Source organism: Tenrec ecaudatus, chromosome 3, assembly GCF_050624435.1.
Source record: "Tenrec ecaudatus isolate mTenEca1 chromosome 3, mTenEca1.hap1, whole genome shotgun sequence".
Classification (NCBI taxonomy): domain Eukaryota; kingdom Metazoa; phylum Chordata; class Mammalia; order Afrosoricida; family Tenrecidae; genus Tenrec; species Tenrec ecaudatus.
In genome coordinates, this window is record NC_134532.1 from 110,644,103 (window position 1) to 110,659,803 (window position 15,701).

Here is a 15,701-nt window from a genome sequence, read left to right on the forward strand (position 1 = left end):
TCTCTGACAAAATAGAATTTAAGGTGCAGGACATAGCAAGAATTCAGTCAGAGCATTAGTCAATGCTTAAGGGATTTGGAGGCCAAGAGCCACCACGCATAATAGAAATGCAACCAATGAGAGAATCACAGAATACAACAATCAAATTATTCAAAAGATGCAAAAAGAAATCATGAGATTGACAATCATAGTAGGAGTCTATAATACACTACTCTCCAAGAAGGACAGATCAGAGGGAAAGAAGCTCAAAAAGAAGCTGTAGAATGAAACTCTACAAAAAGACAACTAAACCTGATAAGTATATCCAGTTTTCCATCCAGCTGCAAAAAATTCACATTCTTTACAATTTCACATGGCACATATTAAAAAATATACAATATGTTGGGGGACAAGTTAAATTTGAGAAAATTCAAACATATAGAGTTCACTCAGACTTCCTTCTCTGACCACTATGCCATAAAGCTAGAAATCAACAAAGATTAAAAAACAAAGGCAAATACTTGGAGGATTAATAACTTAGTTCTTCAAAAGGAGTGTGTATTGACCTAAATTAGAGACAAAATTAGGAAATTTCTAGAAACTAATGAGAATACAACATACCAATATCTATGGGATACAGCAAAGACAGTGATCAGAGGATGCTTGATAGTGATAAATGATCATATGAAGAAGGAAAATAACGGAATGTCAATGGTCTCAATTCATACATTAAAAGAAAAAAGCTAACAGACTGGCTCAGAAAACATAACTCATCAATCTGTAGCCTGCAAAAGACATATCTTAAGCTTGCAGACAAAAATATCCCAGGTAAATGGGAACTTGAAAAATCAATGGTTGCAATCCTAATCTCTGACAAAATTGACCTTGAGGTGCAAACCATAACAAGAGACAAGATGAGGCATTATATAATGCTGAAAGGATAAGCAAACCAGGAACCAGTGAGCAAAATAATTATTTACACGCTTACTGAGAAACCACAAAATTTGTCAAACTATTCAAAAGATGAAAAAACAAATCACAGATTTAACAATCATAGTAAGTGACTTTAATACACCACTATCAGAAAAAGAAAGATCACTGGGAAAGAAGCTCAGCAAGGAGGCTACAGAGCTAAACACTACAATTAAGAAATAGGACCTGATAAACATATATTGAGCTTTCCACCCAAATGCAAAAAAACTTAATTTCCTTCAGTGTTTATGGCTCATTTTTGAAAATAGACCACGTGCTGGGACACAAGTTGAGTCTGAGTAAATCAAACACATAGAGATTACGCAGATGTACTTCTTGGATCACCACACCATAAAGTTAAAAATCAATAAAAGGTGACCAGAAAAACAAGGGCAAACAATTGGAGGATGAGTAATGAATTCTGCAACAAGAATGGGCACTGGCCCAGATTAGAGAGGAGTTTAGGAAATTTCTAGAAACTAATGTGAATACGAAATATCAAAACCTATGTGATACTGCAAAAACAGTTATCAGAGGTAGACTACTAGCAATAAGTACATATATGAAAAAGGAAGAGAGACTTATGACTGATATTTTATCACAATACCTTCAGTAACTAGAACCGAGTCAACATAACAATCCCTCCAATAGCAAAAGAAAAGAAATAATAAAAATCAGGGCAGAGTCAAACCAGTGGAAAACAAAAGAGCTATGCCAAAAGTCTATACTGCAAGTAGCTGGTTCTTTGAAAGCATCAATAGGATCGACAGACCACTGACAAGCTTAACCAAGGAAAGTAAGGAGCAAACATCAATAGCCAGGATGAGCAATGAAACAGGGGAAATCACAGCGGACCCCAGTGAGGTGAAAAGGATAATCACAAAGTACTGTGAATGTCTGTATTCTAATGAATTCAGCAATGTGGAAGACATGGATAAATACTTAGAAAAACAATCCCTCCTTAGATTATCCCAGATAGAGGTCAACAACCTCAACAGATACATAGCAAATGAATAAATAGATTTGGCTATCAAGAAGCTATTAACAAAAATAGCTCCCAGACTAGATGGTTTCACAGGAGAATTCTACCAAGTATGCATGGAAAAGCTGACACCGATCCTCCACAAATTATTCCAGAGCAGAGCATAGAAATGGGTGGCAAATTCCAAAACTCATTTTTAAGGGCAAGGATCCCAATGGAATAGAGAACTACAGAACAATATCTCTAATGGTCATAGATGCAAAAATTCTTACCAAAATATTCACCAATAGAATACAAAAGTATATGAAACATATCCATCCACCATGTTTAAATGGGATTCATCCCAGGGGTGCAGCGATGGTTAAACTTCCAAAAATCCACCAATATTATACATAACATTGATAAGAAAAAGGATAATATTAATAGATGCAGAAAAAGTTGGACACCATCCAACTCCCATTCCTAATTAAGACACTCAAAAAGATAGGAATGGAAGGAAAATTCCTCAAGTTAATACAAGCTATTTATGAAAAGCCAACAGCCAACATCATAGTCAATGGAGAAAAGAAGAAAATAATTCCACTGAAAAAGGGAACCAGACAAGGATGACTCTTGTCCTCACTTCTATTCATCATCATACTCAAGGTCCTAGCTAACAACATAGGGCAGCAGAAGGACATTAAATGTATCTTACTGGGAGAAGAGGTGAAACTATCACTATTTGCATATATTTTCTATCTGACTGAGAGAGGAGGTGAAACTATCACTATTTTCAATATATGATTCTATATGATTCTATATATTGAAAATCCCAAATGCTCCGCAATAGGAGTACTGACAGTGATAGAGCAATATGGAAGAGTGGCAGGATACAAGATCAACAAACAGAAGCCTATAGGTTTGCTATACGCATTGGACAAGACCATGGAAGAGGAGATCAATAGCCCAAAGGAATTGAAATATCTAGGGATATATTTAACGAATAAAACAAAAGACATAAGAGGAAAACTACAAAACCTACTACAGGAAACCAAAAGCAACCTCCACAAGTGGAAGAATATCCCTTGCTCATGAATTGGAAGACCCAATATAATGAAGATGTCAATCTTACCCAAGGCACTATATGTTTAATGCTATCCCAATTCAAATACCAACAACCTTCTTCAAAGAATTTGAAAAATTGTCAAAATATGTACAAGTGTACTTGACACAATGGATATATGTATGAATTGTGATAAGAGCTATAAGAGGCCCCAATAAAATGATTTTTTTAAATAATTGGAAAAACTGACCACCAATTTCATATAGAGAGGGAAGAAGACCAGAATTAGCCAAGAACTCTTCAATAAGATGGACAAAGTCAGAGGGCTCACTTTGTCTGACTTTAACACCAACTATACAGCCACAGTGATCAAAACAGTGTGATACTCAAATAATGACAGATACTCAGACCAATGCAAAAGAACAGAAAACCCAGAAATATGTTCGACAAAGGCCAAAATAAGCATCAAGCGGGAGGAGGATGTTCTCGTCAACAAGTGGTGCTGGAAACAACAGATATCCACCTGTAGACAAATGAAACAAGATGTTTACTTCACCCCATGCACAAGAACAAACTCAAGGTAGATCACACACTTAGAAGGAAAACTGCAATCAATCAGGACCATCAACGAAGAAATTGGGATTAAACCTAAGAACCTTGGTTCAGGAAATACATAGGATAACTGAAATAGAAAATGGCGCGCACACACACAGGTGAATCTGAAATTGACACGTGGAATTTACTAAGGGTAAGACCCCTGTGTGCGTCCAAACTCTTCACCAAGAGGGTAACACCAGAACCCACAGACTGGGAAAGGATTTTTAGCAATGACACAAGAGACAAGGGCTTATTACTAAAATCTACAATACCCTCCTAGCTTGCAAAAAGAGGAAAACAGTTAACCTCCTGAGGAAGTGGGCAAAAGACCTGAAAATTAGTTCCACTAGGGAAGAGACCCAAATGGACAAAAAGGAGAAAATGCTCTTGAACTTTAGCCATCAGATAAATGCAAATTAAAGCAACCACGAGATACCATCTAACTCTGTTGATGTTAGCTCAAATCAGAAAATCAGAGAGCAACAAATATGGGAGGGGATATGGTGACTTAGGAACTCTCCTCCATTGCTGGTGGTTGTGTAGATACAGACAGCCTTGGTCGAAAGCGATCTGGCAATATTTAAAGCAAATGGGAATTGATCTACCTTATAACCCAGTTGTCCCTCTACTGGGCATATACCCAGAAGAGGTAAGAAGTAAACCATGACAAGTCGTTTGTGCGCCAATGTTTATTGTGGCACAGTTCACAATCACAAAGAATTGAAAACAATTTCAATTTCCATTGATAAACAAGTGGATTAGTTAACTCTGGCACATACACACAATGGAGTACTATGCATCACTAAAAAGCACTGGTGCTCACATGAAGCACATTGTTTCATGGGAAAAGTTGGAGGAAATTATGCTAAGCAAAGTCAGCCAATCACAAAAGAATAAGTACAATACATGAATCCCCTGAGGTAAGTATAATCAGCACAGTAAGTATAGAAGAAAAGCCACCTTACAATAAAGAGGTTGAGGTACAGGTAGGTGGTCAGGTGGAGGTCAGACCAGGCCCTAGGAGATATGTGAAGGGGAAAGGCGGGGGAGAAAAGGTGGGAGGAAGGGGAGATGATGGTACGGTGGCATGAGAGCAGGACACTAACACACCCAGGGGAAAGTATTGGCATGTCTCCACAGAATTGGGAGTGTGCATACAGATCCCACCATGGTGCGCCAAACCATGAGGAGAACGCGACTACGTGGAGAAATGCATGAACAGACTGGGCTACAGTGCCAGCCCCAATCTGAGCCAAGCTGATACCCTCCCTAGAAGTATGTGTGACAGAGAACAACACTAAATCTAAAGGTTGGGGAAAGGGGCAGGCATACCATGCTGAGATAGTTAAAGTTTATTGTGCCAACCTGGCCAATAAACACGTGGGGTTAATTGAAGGGTAGACAGATAAATGGCTTGGTGAGCCTCCCCTTTCTAGTTCTTAGGTCTCTTGCTTTGTGATGGTCGGACCAGGGTGCAGCTGCCTTAGCAGTTCCCTGCTTCAGCTGGCAAGGCTCACTTCCTGCAAGACATCCCTGAGGAGAATTCACATGGACCTACCCTGGTGCAGCCCTGGATGCTGGAGCAGTCATGTGGAGATGCCTGCCAGCACTGAGTTGCTTACACGTTCACTGACTTGGCTTTCCTCCTGAAGTCAGATTCATTGTGTATGTTTTGTGAGATGGAGGAAGACTTTGTGGATATGGGTTAATGTTGGACTTGTGGGCTTGGGCAGCACTGGTTTGGGATGTTTTCTTGACATGCATTTACCCTTTATATAAAACTCTCTCATACATATGAGTTCCTGTGTATTTGTTTCTCTAATGTACCCAGACTAACACACATTCCCACACGGAAGCAAACCAGGAAGGAAAAAGAGAAAAGACAGTTAGTTTGGCCCCTAATCTAAACACCAAGGCCAGAGGATGATGCCCCTTAATGGAACTGTTAAAGCATAGAGAGGACTGTATGGCTGAAATCAGCTCAAGACATATTGTCCCCTTACTAGAGCATACCGCTACAAAGGACAATACTGAGGACACATGGTGAGCAGTTATTCTGGTCTGAATCTCCCGCAGCAGGGCAAACCAAGAAGGGAACATAACAGATCAGCAATGGGAGCAAAGCCAAGCCACAAAGCCCCTAGAGATCCCCCCAAATAGACTTCAGGCTAGGAGGGACAGCTCCTGGAATTCCCCAACAACCAGTGGGGACATAGTCATAAAGGTAAATGGACAGACCTGAAATTATGCATGTTTTTCGTTTCTTTCCTCAATTTTTTCTTTTCCTTTTGTATGGTCTATGTTATTGTTGGTTTGCCTACTCATATAAGACAGGCATGGGAAGCAAGCTTGAGGAGAAAGCAACATGACCAACGGTCCTGGAGGGACTTGGGGGCAGGGGGAGCGAGAGGTGACCAAACAACACCATAGATAGGGGAACAACTAGAGAATTGAAATCAATAACATGGAGGATGTAGAGATTCTAGGGGTGATGGAGCAACAACAATTTAGTTGAGAGGAAGTACCAAGAGATGGAGTAGGGCGAGGATGATGGTGGGGCAGGAGGAAAGTAAAAGGAAACAGGAAAGATCTAGGAAGCACAGCTATGGATAAAGGTATAAGCATTGCTGTGTATATATGCAAATACATTAATTCAGAAAAATAGAGGTATTGGCCTATGTACACATATTTATATGGAAATACACTGAGGTAGTGGACTGACTTTGGGCTTCTGCTCCTATGCTCCCTCAATAAAAGAATACTTTGTTCTAACAAACTGGCAATCTGTGATGCTCACCTTCCCGACATGATCACTGAAGACCAAATGGCCATAAGCAAATGTGAAGAAAGCTGATGGTGTCCGGCTATTAAAAGACATAGTGTCTGGGGTCTTAAAGGTTTGAAGTTAAACAAGTGGCCATGTATCAGAGAAGTAACAAGCCCACATGGAAGAAGCACACCAGCCGCTGCCATCATGAGGTGTCATTGGGACAAGGTAGCCAGCATTAGAAGACCCAGAACAAACAAACAAACATTGTTGAGAATGAGAGTGGTAAGAGCAGAGACTCAAAGTCCATCTGTAGACAATGGGACATCCCCTCACTGAGGGGTCACAGGGAAGGGATGAGTCAACCAGGGTGCAGTAAAGCACCGATGAAACACAACTATTTATCTGGTTCCTTGAGGCTTCCTTACCCTCCACTATTATGACCCCACTGATGTTTCTCACTTCAGACTAGACCAAGGCATGTGCACCGGTACAGATGAGAGATAAGAGTTCAGGACACACAGAATCCAAGAGCAGGAATGGGAATAACAATACCAGAAGGGTAGGAGGAAGGTGAGAAGAGGAGGGGAGGAGGGGGAACCGATCGCAATGATCAATACATAACCACACTACCCCCTTCAAGGAGACAAACAAGGGAAACCATGGCGAAGGGAGACAGTAGTAGGTGTAAGATATGAAAATAATAATAATTCATAATTTACCAAGGGGTCATGGCGGGGTGACAAAGAGGAGCTAGTATTAAAAGCTCTATAGAAAATAAATATTTAGAAAAGAATGATGGCAACATATGTACAAATATGCTTGATACAATTGATGTATGGGTTGTCATAGGAGTTGTGAGAACCCCAATAAAGTAATCTTTAAATAATAACAAAAAGAACAAAAGAAAAGAAATTATCAAAATCAGAACTGAGATAAATGAGTGGAAAAACAAACTGAGAAAATTAACTCAGTAAAAAGTTGGCTCTTTGAAAGGATTACAGAATTGACAAGCTGTTGGCAAATCTAACAAAAGATAGGAAGGAGCAGACATCATTATCCAGGTTGAGGGATGAAACAGGGGAAATTGCAATGGAACCCCAACAAAATTAAAAGACTACACAGTACTATGAAGGACTGTACTCCAAGGAATCCAACAACTTGGGAGATATGGAAAAATACCTGGAAAATCAAACCCTCCCCAGAGCCTCTCATATAGACGTCACAAAATTGAACAGACCCATAGCAAAAGAAGAAATAGATAAGGTTATCCAGGAACCACCAACTAAAAAGAGCCCAGACCCAGATGGCTTCACAGGAGAATTCGCCAAACATTCAGGGAACATCTGACAGCAATTCTACACAAGCTCTTACAGAACGTAGGTAAGGATGGTAAACTCCCAAACACATTCTATGAAGCTAGTAATAACACTGATCCCCAAACCAGACAAGGATCTGACAAGAATAGAGACATACAGGCTAATATCTCTAATGAACATAGGTGAAAAAATTGTTAACAAAATCTCGGTTACTAGAATACAGAAGTATACAAAAAGAATAATTCATCATGATCAAGTGAGGTTCATACCAGGGATGCAGGGATGGTTCACCATTCGAAAGTCCATCAACATTATCTACCACCTTGAGAAGAAAAAGGACAAGAACCACAGGATAATATCAATGGACACAGAAAAAGCATTTGTTTGCATTCAACATCCATTCCTAATTAAGACACTCAAGAATATTGGACTGGAAGGAAATGCCCTCAGTATAATTAAAGCTATATATGAAAATCCAACAGCCAGTGTGACAATCTATGGACAATAGATAAAAACATTCCCACTGAAAAAGGCAACCAGACAAGGATGCCCCTTGTCCCCACTTTCATTCAGCATCATCCTGGAGGTCCAAGTTGATAATATAAGACAGCGGAAGGATATCAAAAGTATATGTCTGGGGAAAGAAGAAGTGAAATTATCATTATTTGCAGATGATGTGATTTTATGTATTGAGAACCCCAAAGGCTCCATAATAAGAATGCTTGACCAATAGAAGCATATGGTAGAGTGGCAGAATACACGATCGTCAAGCAGAAGTCGAGAGGATTGCTATATACAACTGATGGGATTACAGAAAAATAGATAAAGGTAATGCCCTTCACAATAGCTAAGCGTAAATGGAAATATCTAGGGATAAACCTAATCAACAGGGACCTTCACAAATGGAAAGCACCCCGTGCTCAATACTGACTCCATAGTATAAAGAAGCCAGTGCTACCTATGGCACAATATAGGGTCGATGCAACCCCGATACCAGCATCATTGCCCAAGGAAATGGGAAAACTGACTATCAAGTTCAGACAGAAAGGGAAGAAACCCAGAATTGGCCAAGAGCTCCCCAAGAAAAAGAATAAAGTAGGTGGGCTTGCATTACCTGATTTTAGAACTTATTATACAACCATGGTTGTCAGAACAGCATGGAACTAGTATCATGACAGATATTCAAATCCATGGATAAGAACAGAAAGTCCAGAAATAAAAACAGCAGAATACAGACATCCTATCTTTGATAAGATTCCCCCCTGCCCCAATCAAATGGGAATCTGATGCCCTTTTCAAGATGTATCACAGACCTGGAGAAAAAAACCTAAAATTATCAGGATCATCACTGAAAAAATGTGGACAAAGCTAAGAACCTTAGAGCAGGAATCCCTGGGCTATCAGTAATAATGAAGTTATACACACCCAGAGGAAGAGAAAATAGATGTGTGGGACATACTAAAGATAAAACACATGTATGCATTGAAAGACTTCATTAGGAGAGTAATGAGAGAGCCCACAGACTGGGAGAAGATATTTAGTAATGACTTCTCAGACTTATGACTAAAATTTACAGAACCCTGAAACCTCACAATAATAATAAGAAAAAAACACACCCAAATAGTCCACTGAGGAGGGGCAAAAGACTTGATCAGAAGAGCCACAAAGGAGGAGACCTGAATGGCCAATAACCATATGAGAAAATGCTCCCAATCATCAGCCCTCTGGGAAATGCAAATCAAAGCAACTATGAGATACCAAGGATAACCCAAGTTAAAAAAAAAGGAAAAAAAGTAATAGATGTTGGCAGGGGTCTGGTGAGATAGGAACTCTCATTCACTGCTGGTGGTCTTGTAGATATGTACGGCCACTGTGGAAAGCAATTTGGCGATACTTAGAACAGAGAAATTAAGTAACTTTACAACCCAGCAATTCCACTACTGGTCATACACCCAGAAGAAACAAGAAACAGGACACAGCCAGACATCTGTGCTCCAATGTTCATTGTGGTGCAGTTCACAATAGCAAAGAATTGGAAACACACACAATCGAGCACTACGCATCCCTAAAATATAGTGGTAAAACAATGAAGCACCTCATCTCATGGAAAGAGTTGGAGGATATTATGCTGAGCGAAGTTAGCCAAGCACAAAAGGACAAGTACATGGGTCCAAGGAGGTCAGTTAAAACAACAGAATGGGCCTAGGGGAAATGTACATATCGCACAGAGCCCAAGATGAGGACCAGGATGAGGACACTGTGGCAAGAGCCAGACCACATGCCATGATGCATACATCATCAAAAAGAAAAAGATGAAGATGGTACTTGTGCAGAAAGACATCATCCACCCCCACCCCCTATCCCTTTACTGGCCTGCAGAGGGGTGGGGGAAGGAGAAGGGAGGCAATGGGAGAGCAAGGCACTAATGCACCCCGGGGAGGGCATTGTTTATCTCTCCACAGGAAAGGGAGAGAGAGAGCAGACCTCATTCCAGTGCGCCAAGCCTTAGGGCGACTTTCCTGCTTGAGTAACTCATTCACAAAGAGGACTGCAGGACAGGCCTCAGCTCCAGACCTGACGCCCCCACCTGAGGTGACAGTGTTACAGAGGACAGCACTGGAGATACAGTTCCGGAGTGTGGCTGGTCTGACCTGCGCACCTGGGGCAAACCAGAGGGAGTGGGACTCACCAGCAATGGGAGCGAAGCCACGATGTCCCTGAGGAAGCTCGATTGTAGACTACTGACTGTGGGGGAAGCGCTTGGCATCTTATCTGAACTGGCTGGGGGATATTCACAAGAGGACCACACTGAAAGTCTAAAGGTATAATGGGGTGGGGGTGGGCACTAGACCGTTCTATCCTTGACGGCAGGAAAAGCAATGGAGTCCTGTGGAAGGCACAGCCCTGGGACACAAACGCCGAGGGCTAAAACGTTATACGTGCTGTTAGGTAAGCAGGTCCTAGATACAGATTATGAAAGAAAAGGGGATTGGACTAATGGATTATAACAGGGCCTGCTCTCTGTTTACTAGAGGCATACTAGGCTAGGAATTATTTGTATGGCCTCTATTTTTCTCCCTCTTAGTGTTTGTCTATATAAGATAGGCAGGAAAATCAACCCCAAAGAGAGCAACGGATCGATGGTTCCAGGGTAGGGGTGGGGGACGTGGGAGAGAAGGAGACTGAGGGAGGGGCGCAAGGAGAAAATAATGACAGGGACATGGGAATAGGAAGGGATCCAAAATTGATGGTGAGGCGAGTATAGCATTTGTGGTCATGTTTGATCAATTGAAAGGTATCTGAGAGTAATTACTGAGAAGTGAATGATGGGTAAACATGACAGGGGGGCAGGAGGAAAGAAAAGAGAACAAGAGGAAAGAGTAAGAAAGTAAAAATTATATATATATAGGTATTAATATGGATATGTATATATAGAAATATATGATAGATATATTTGTGTGTGTTTTGTCATTTTGTTTCATTTTTTTAATTCAATGACCCCCATATCATATTATGATGCCTCACATCTTAATACTTGGCAAGTTGGTACTGGAAAATAGCCCAGGATTCAAAACTAGCGGTGAGATTATTGTTTTGAGAACCATTAGATTAGCAGTGTGTTCCGTATCACGCTTACATGCCTCCTCAACAGATTCAATCCTCAGATTTTCAGGATTGCTTACTTGACTGATTTGATGAAGTTGTCACAGAACAATGACACATCTAAGAACATTATGTAACATGCAAGAAAAACGTACTGCAAAATTATGAGCTGGAGATGTTTTTAAAAAGATAAGAAGCTGAGAATCGCTCTTAAATTCCGACAGACACAACCTGGGCAACTTTTTCAACTAGTAGAGGCCCCTCGGTTAACGTCTCTTCTCTGCTTCGAGCTCCGGTCGGTGTCCTCTCCTCCTTTCTTTTCACTCTTCATATGGCAAGCTCCACTCTTCCTGTCACCCAAGAATTCCGCATGACTACCCCGAGAGACAAATGTCTCCAAGCATTTCTGTGAGGTCGTGCGATGTTGGCTTTTATTTCTAAGTGTGGAGCACTCCCCTTTTAACAGGTTTTTTGCAAATCATTTTATTGGGCTCGTACAACTCTTATCACAATCCATACATACATTCATTGTGTCAAGCACATTTATATGTTTGTTGCCATCATCCTTCTCAAAACATTTTTTTTCTACTTGAGCCCTTGGTTTCAGCTGCCCATTTCCCCCCTCCCTCCCTCATGAAGCCTTGATAATTTATTAAAAAATTTTCATGTCTTACACTGACCAATGTCACCCTTCGTCCACTTTTCTGTTGTTCGTCCTCCAGCGAGGGGGTTATATGTAGATCATTGTGATCGGTTCCCCCTTTCTCTCCTTGCTTCCCCTTCCCCTCCTGGAATCACTACTCTCATTATTGGTCCTGAGGGGTTTAACTATCCTGGCTTCTCTGTGTTTCCAGCTCTTATTTTAAGGGTGGGGAAACTGCAGTTTAAGACTTTGAATAGTAACTGTTGTTCCTTAATTTTATAACTAGAGCAGTGGTTCTCAATCTGTGGGGCGGGACCTCTTTGGGGGTTAAATAACCCTTTCACAGGGGTCCCCCAATTCATAACAGTAACAAAATTACAGTTATGAAGTAACAATGAGAATAATTTTATGGTTGGGGGATTACCACAACATGAGGAACCCTATTAAAAGGTTGCGGCATTAGGAAGGTTGAGAACTACGGAACTAGAGGTTTCCAATTGACTTAAATCTACAACCAAACTCTATAAAAATCCCAAACTGCTATCCAGTTGATGCTGACTCCTAGCTGCCCTATAGGACAGGATAGTGCTGTACCCGTGAGTTTCTGAGACTGTAACTCTTTATAGGAGGAGAAAGCCTTATCTTATCTTTATGGGAATAGAAAGCCTTATCTTTCTCCCATAGAGTAGCTGGTGGTTTCAAACTGCTGACTTTGCAATTAGTAATCACTGCACCACCAGAGCTCCTTAAATTTTCAAGGAACCCAAAAATACATCAGAAAGAGGGCAGTGGGGGAGCATCTAGCAGCCCTCAAAACAGGGGGAGTTTTCAATAACATAAAGTATTAAACATCAGCAAAAGCTTAGGGATGGCTGTCGTACTACATTCCTGAGCTAAGGTAAGAACATCTCATCATATAAATGTTTCATACTACCTGCTGATAAGTGAAGATCATTCGGAGCCAGGCACATTTTCCCATCTGAGGCTTTCCTAAAACCTTCACGACATGAACAACGAGCAATTCCGTGCCTCTCTTGGCAAAAATGTTCACAGCCACCATTTTGGTGTGAGCAGGGATCTGCTCCTGGTGGGAAAATGAAAGCATATTTGCAGTTGTGTCTGGGGATGAAACAGATACCATTCATGCAGATCACAGTCACACTACTCCTGGGGAGAGCTATTTCAGAAGAGGTTCCGTAAGGACTCACCGATCTCTCAGAAGTTATTACCTGACGAGTATTTATTGAGTATAGCATTTCTGTGCAAGAAGCTCTGTAAGTGATGATTCCTAGTCCCTGGCTCATCACTTAGTCAAACAGACAAAAACATTTCAGCCAGAAGAACAGGAGGACTCAGAGGCCGTTTCTATTGGCTTACTCCTAGCTGACTCATTGGCATGCCCCATGGATAAGGAAAAAAACCCCAGTGTAGAGAGAAGCCATCTAAAGTCTGCCCCAAGTGTCTGAAGATATAACAGATAAGTACCAGTAAACTGTTTAAGAACTGCACTGAAGAAACGATACAATCAGAGCAAAAACACCAAGAAATGATACTATCTAACTCTACCAGATTGTCTTAGTTTAAACAAAGTCCAAATTTTAGGAAATCTTCACAACTCCTCAGGTTAGCAAAACTGTCTAACTCTCCCTCCTGTTCTAGCATCAGACAGTTACGACACTTCATCAGCCCAGAGAAAGACCGTAACACTTGTAAGCGTACCTGGCTTTGCCAAGGGATGGACCACAACCAGGGATGAGGGCTTCAGCATTTGGCCTTGGAGACGCGCCCTGCCTTTGCCGGTCCTCTTGTTCACTCTTATCACCGATGGCGTAGCCCAATCAGAGAACCACACATGATCCTCAAACACGGCTACTGAAAATGGGCGACCTGGAAACAATTCAAACGCATTAAGTAAGCCTTGTTTATCCAATGACTTGAAATCTACCGTAAGTGCACAATTCCTGCGCTGCACCAGTGATCTAACACAGAGACCTCAAGAAGGACCCATATAGTGAAAGACTCTCACTCATCTTAGAATGGGAGAGGCTGAGGTCCTAGAAAGCTCATTAGTATCCTGCACTTGGAGAGGGGGAGAGTGTGGCTGGATGGGACCACCAGGAAGGAGGTGGGCAGGGCTGAAGTGTTGGTGTTCAGTGTTTCTGTCACTATCTAGAGAGTACACTTACAGTGGAGTTCTTTTTTGTCTAAGTTCCCTTGTGTTTAGAAAGGCAGTGACCACTAGGAGATCAACTCACAAGTTGCTGTGGTAATTTTCTAAAATTTGAGAAAACTGAATGAGTCCCCTCAAATTCCCTTCTCTACTGACATCTCTCTCTGCCCCTGACCCCGTCTTCCCCTCCTCTCTCCTCTTAGGTAAATCTACTGGCCTGTACTCTTGATGTCTCTTTTTTGCCTTATAATTGAAAGTCTTAGCTCATCGGTTTCAGCTTTCTTTTATATCTTCTTCCTCCTAAATTCTTTTTTTCAGTTTATTAGTAACTTCAAGGTTCTTGCATCTTAATTTCTTCATTCCACTGACCCCCTTTGTTGTCACTAGTAGGCGGTGTTGAGTCAGTTCTGACCCGCAGTGGGCCTGTGTACTACAGGACAAGAGTGCCTTGACTGCACCATCCTTGCAATCATTGCAATGTCCAAGCCCTTTTTGGAGGGTCTTCCTCTTTTTGCCTGACCCACTGTGATAGGTAGGTTTATTGTGCCAATCTGGCCAATAGCTGTTTGATTGGAGGGCAGAGATAAATGGCTCAGCAAGTCCTGCCCCTCTCTCTTGCTTTCTTTCTCTCTGGTGATTGGACCAGCGTGTGGCTGCATTAGCTAGTTATTTGCCTCAACTTGTGAGCTACACTACCTGTGGGACAGCCAACATGTGGAATAGTGTTGCTAGAGCTTGAGGTTCCTTCCAGACCAGCTTCACCATGCTGCTGCTGTGTACATCGCCTGAGCTTGTGGCTGGTGGATCCTGTTGTATTGCATTGCTTGAATTTGATAACCCATCCAGGCCTGCTTCACTAAGCTCCTAAGCTGCTGACTGTTGGTGACCCGCCCAGCTGTTTGCTTCCTGTAGGTGGGCTGCCTGCATTGCCTGAGGGAAGACTCAGCAGTCTGCTTCCTTGAACTTGGACCCAGCAGCCCTCGAGTTGAAGGACTTTCGGTATATTAACTGTTCCACGGCAGTGAGTTGAACTGAGCCCTCGGTACTGCTGTGTGGACTACCTAGCTGTTATATTCCTTCATGCTGTATCAGTCAATCAATCTATTATCTATCTATCTAATCATAAGTGTTCTGGTTTTGTTTCTCTAGAGAACCCTGTGTAACACACCCTCTGCTTAACCAAGCATGATGTCCTTCTCCAAGATGACTGTTAACATGGCCACAGAAAGTGAGATGATGCTTTGCCACCCTCACTTGTAAGGAGCACTCTGGCTATACAAATCTTCAGAAACAGATTTTTGGTTCTTCTGACAATCCATGAGAATTTCAATATCTTTGCTCATACCCTAATTCACACGCATCAATCCTTCTCCAGTCCTTTTCGTTGTCCAGTTTTCACATGCAGATGAGGCTATTGAAAATACCATGGCTTAGATTAGGTGCACCTAATCCTCAAAGTGGTAGCTTTGTTCTTCAAAATTTTAAAGAGGTCCTCTGCACATTTGCACAAAGCACTATGTCGTTGATTTCTTTGGCTGCTGCTTCCATGGTCATTGCTTGTGGATCCAAGGAAAATGAAACCCTTGACTATTTCCATGTTTTCTCTGTTTATCATGATGCGATTTCT

General features: G+C 41.6%; 1 protein-coding gene across 1 annotated transcript in view; it reads right to left on the reverse strand.

Annotated features, from left to right (window-relative positions):
• EGF (epidermal growth factor) overlaps positions 1 to 15,701 on the reverse strand; it is a 154,584-nt gene that overhangs the window by 51,433 nt on the left and 87,450 nt on the right. Inside the window, 1 exon segment of the mRNA XM_075543534.1 lies at positions 13,624 to 13,791. Within this exon segment, the coding sequence (XP_075399649.1) occupies positions 13,624 to 13,791 (168 nt within the window).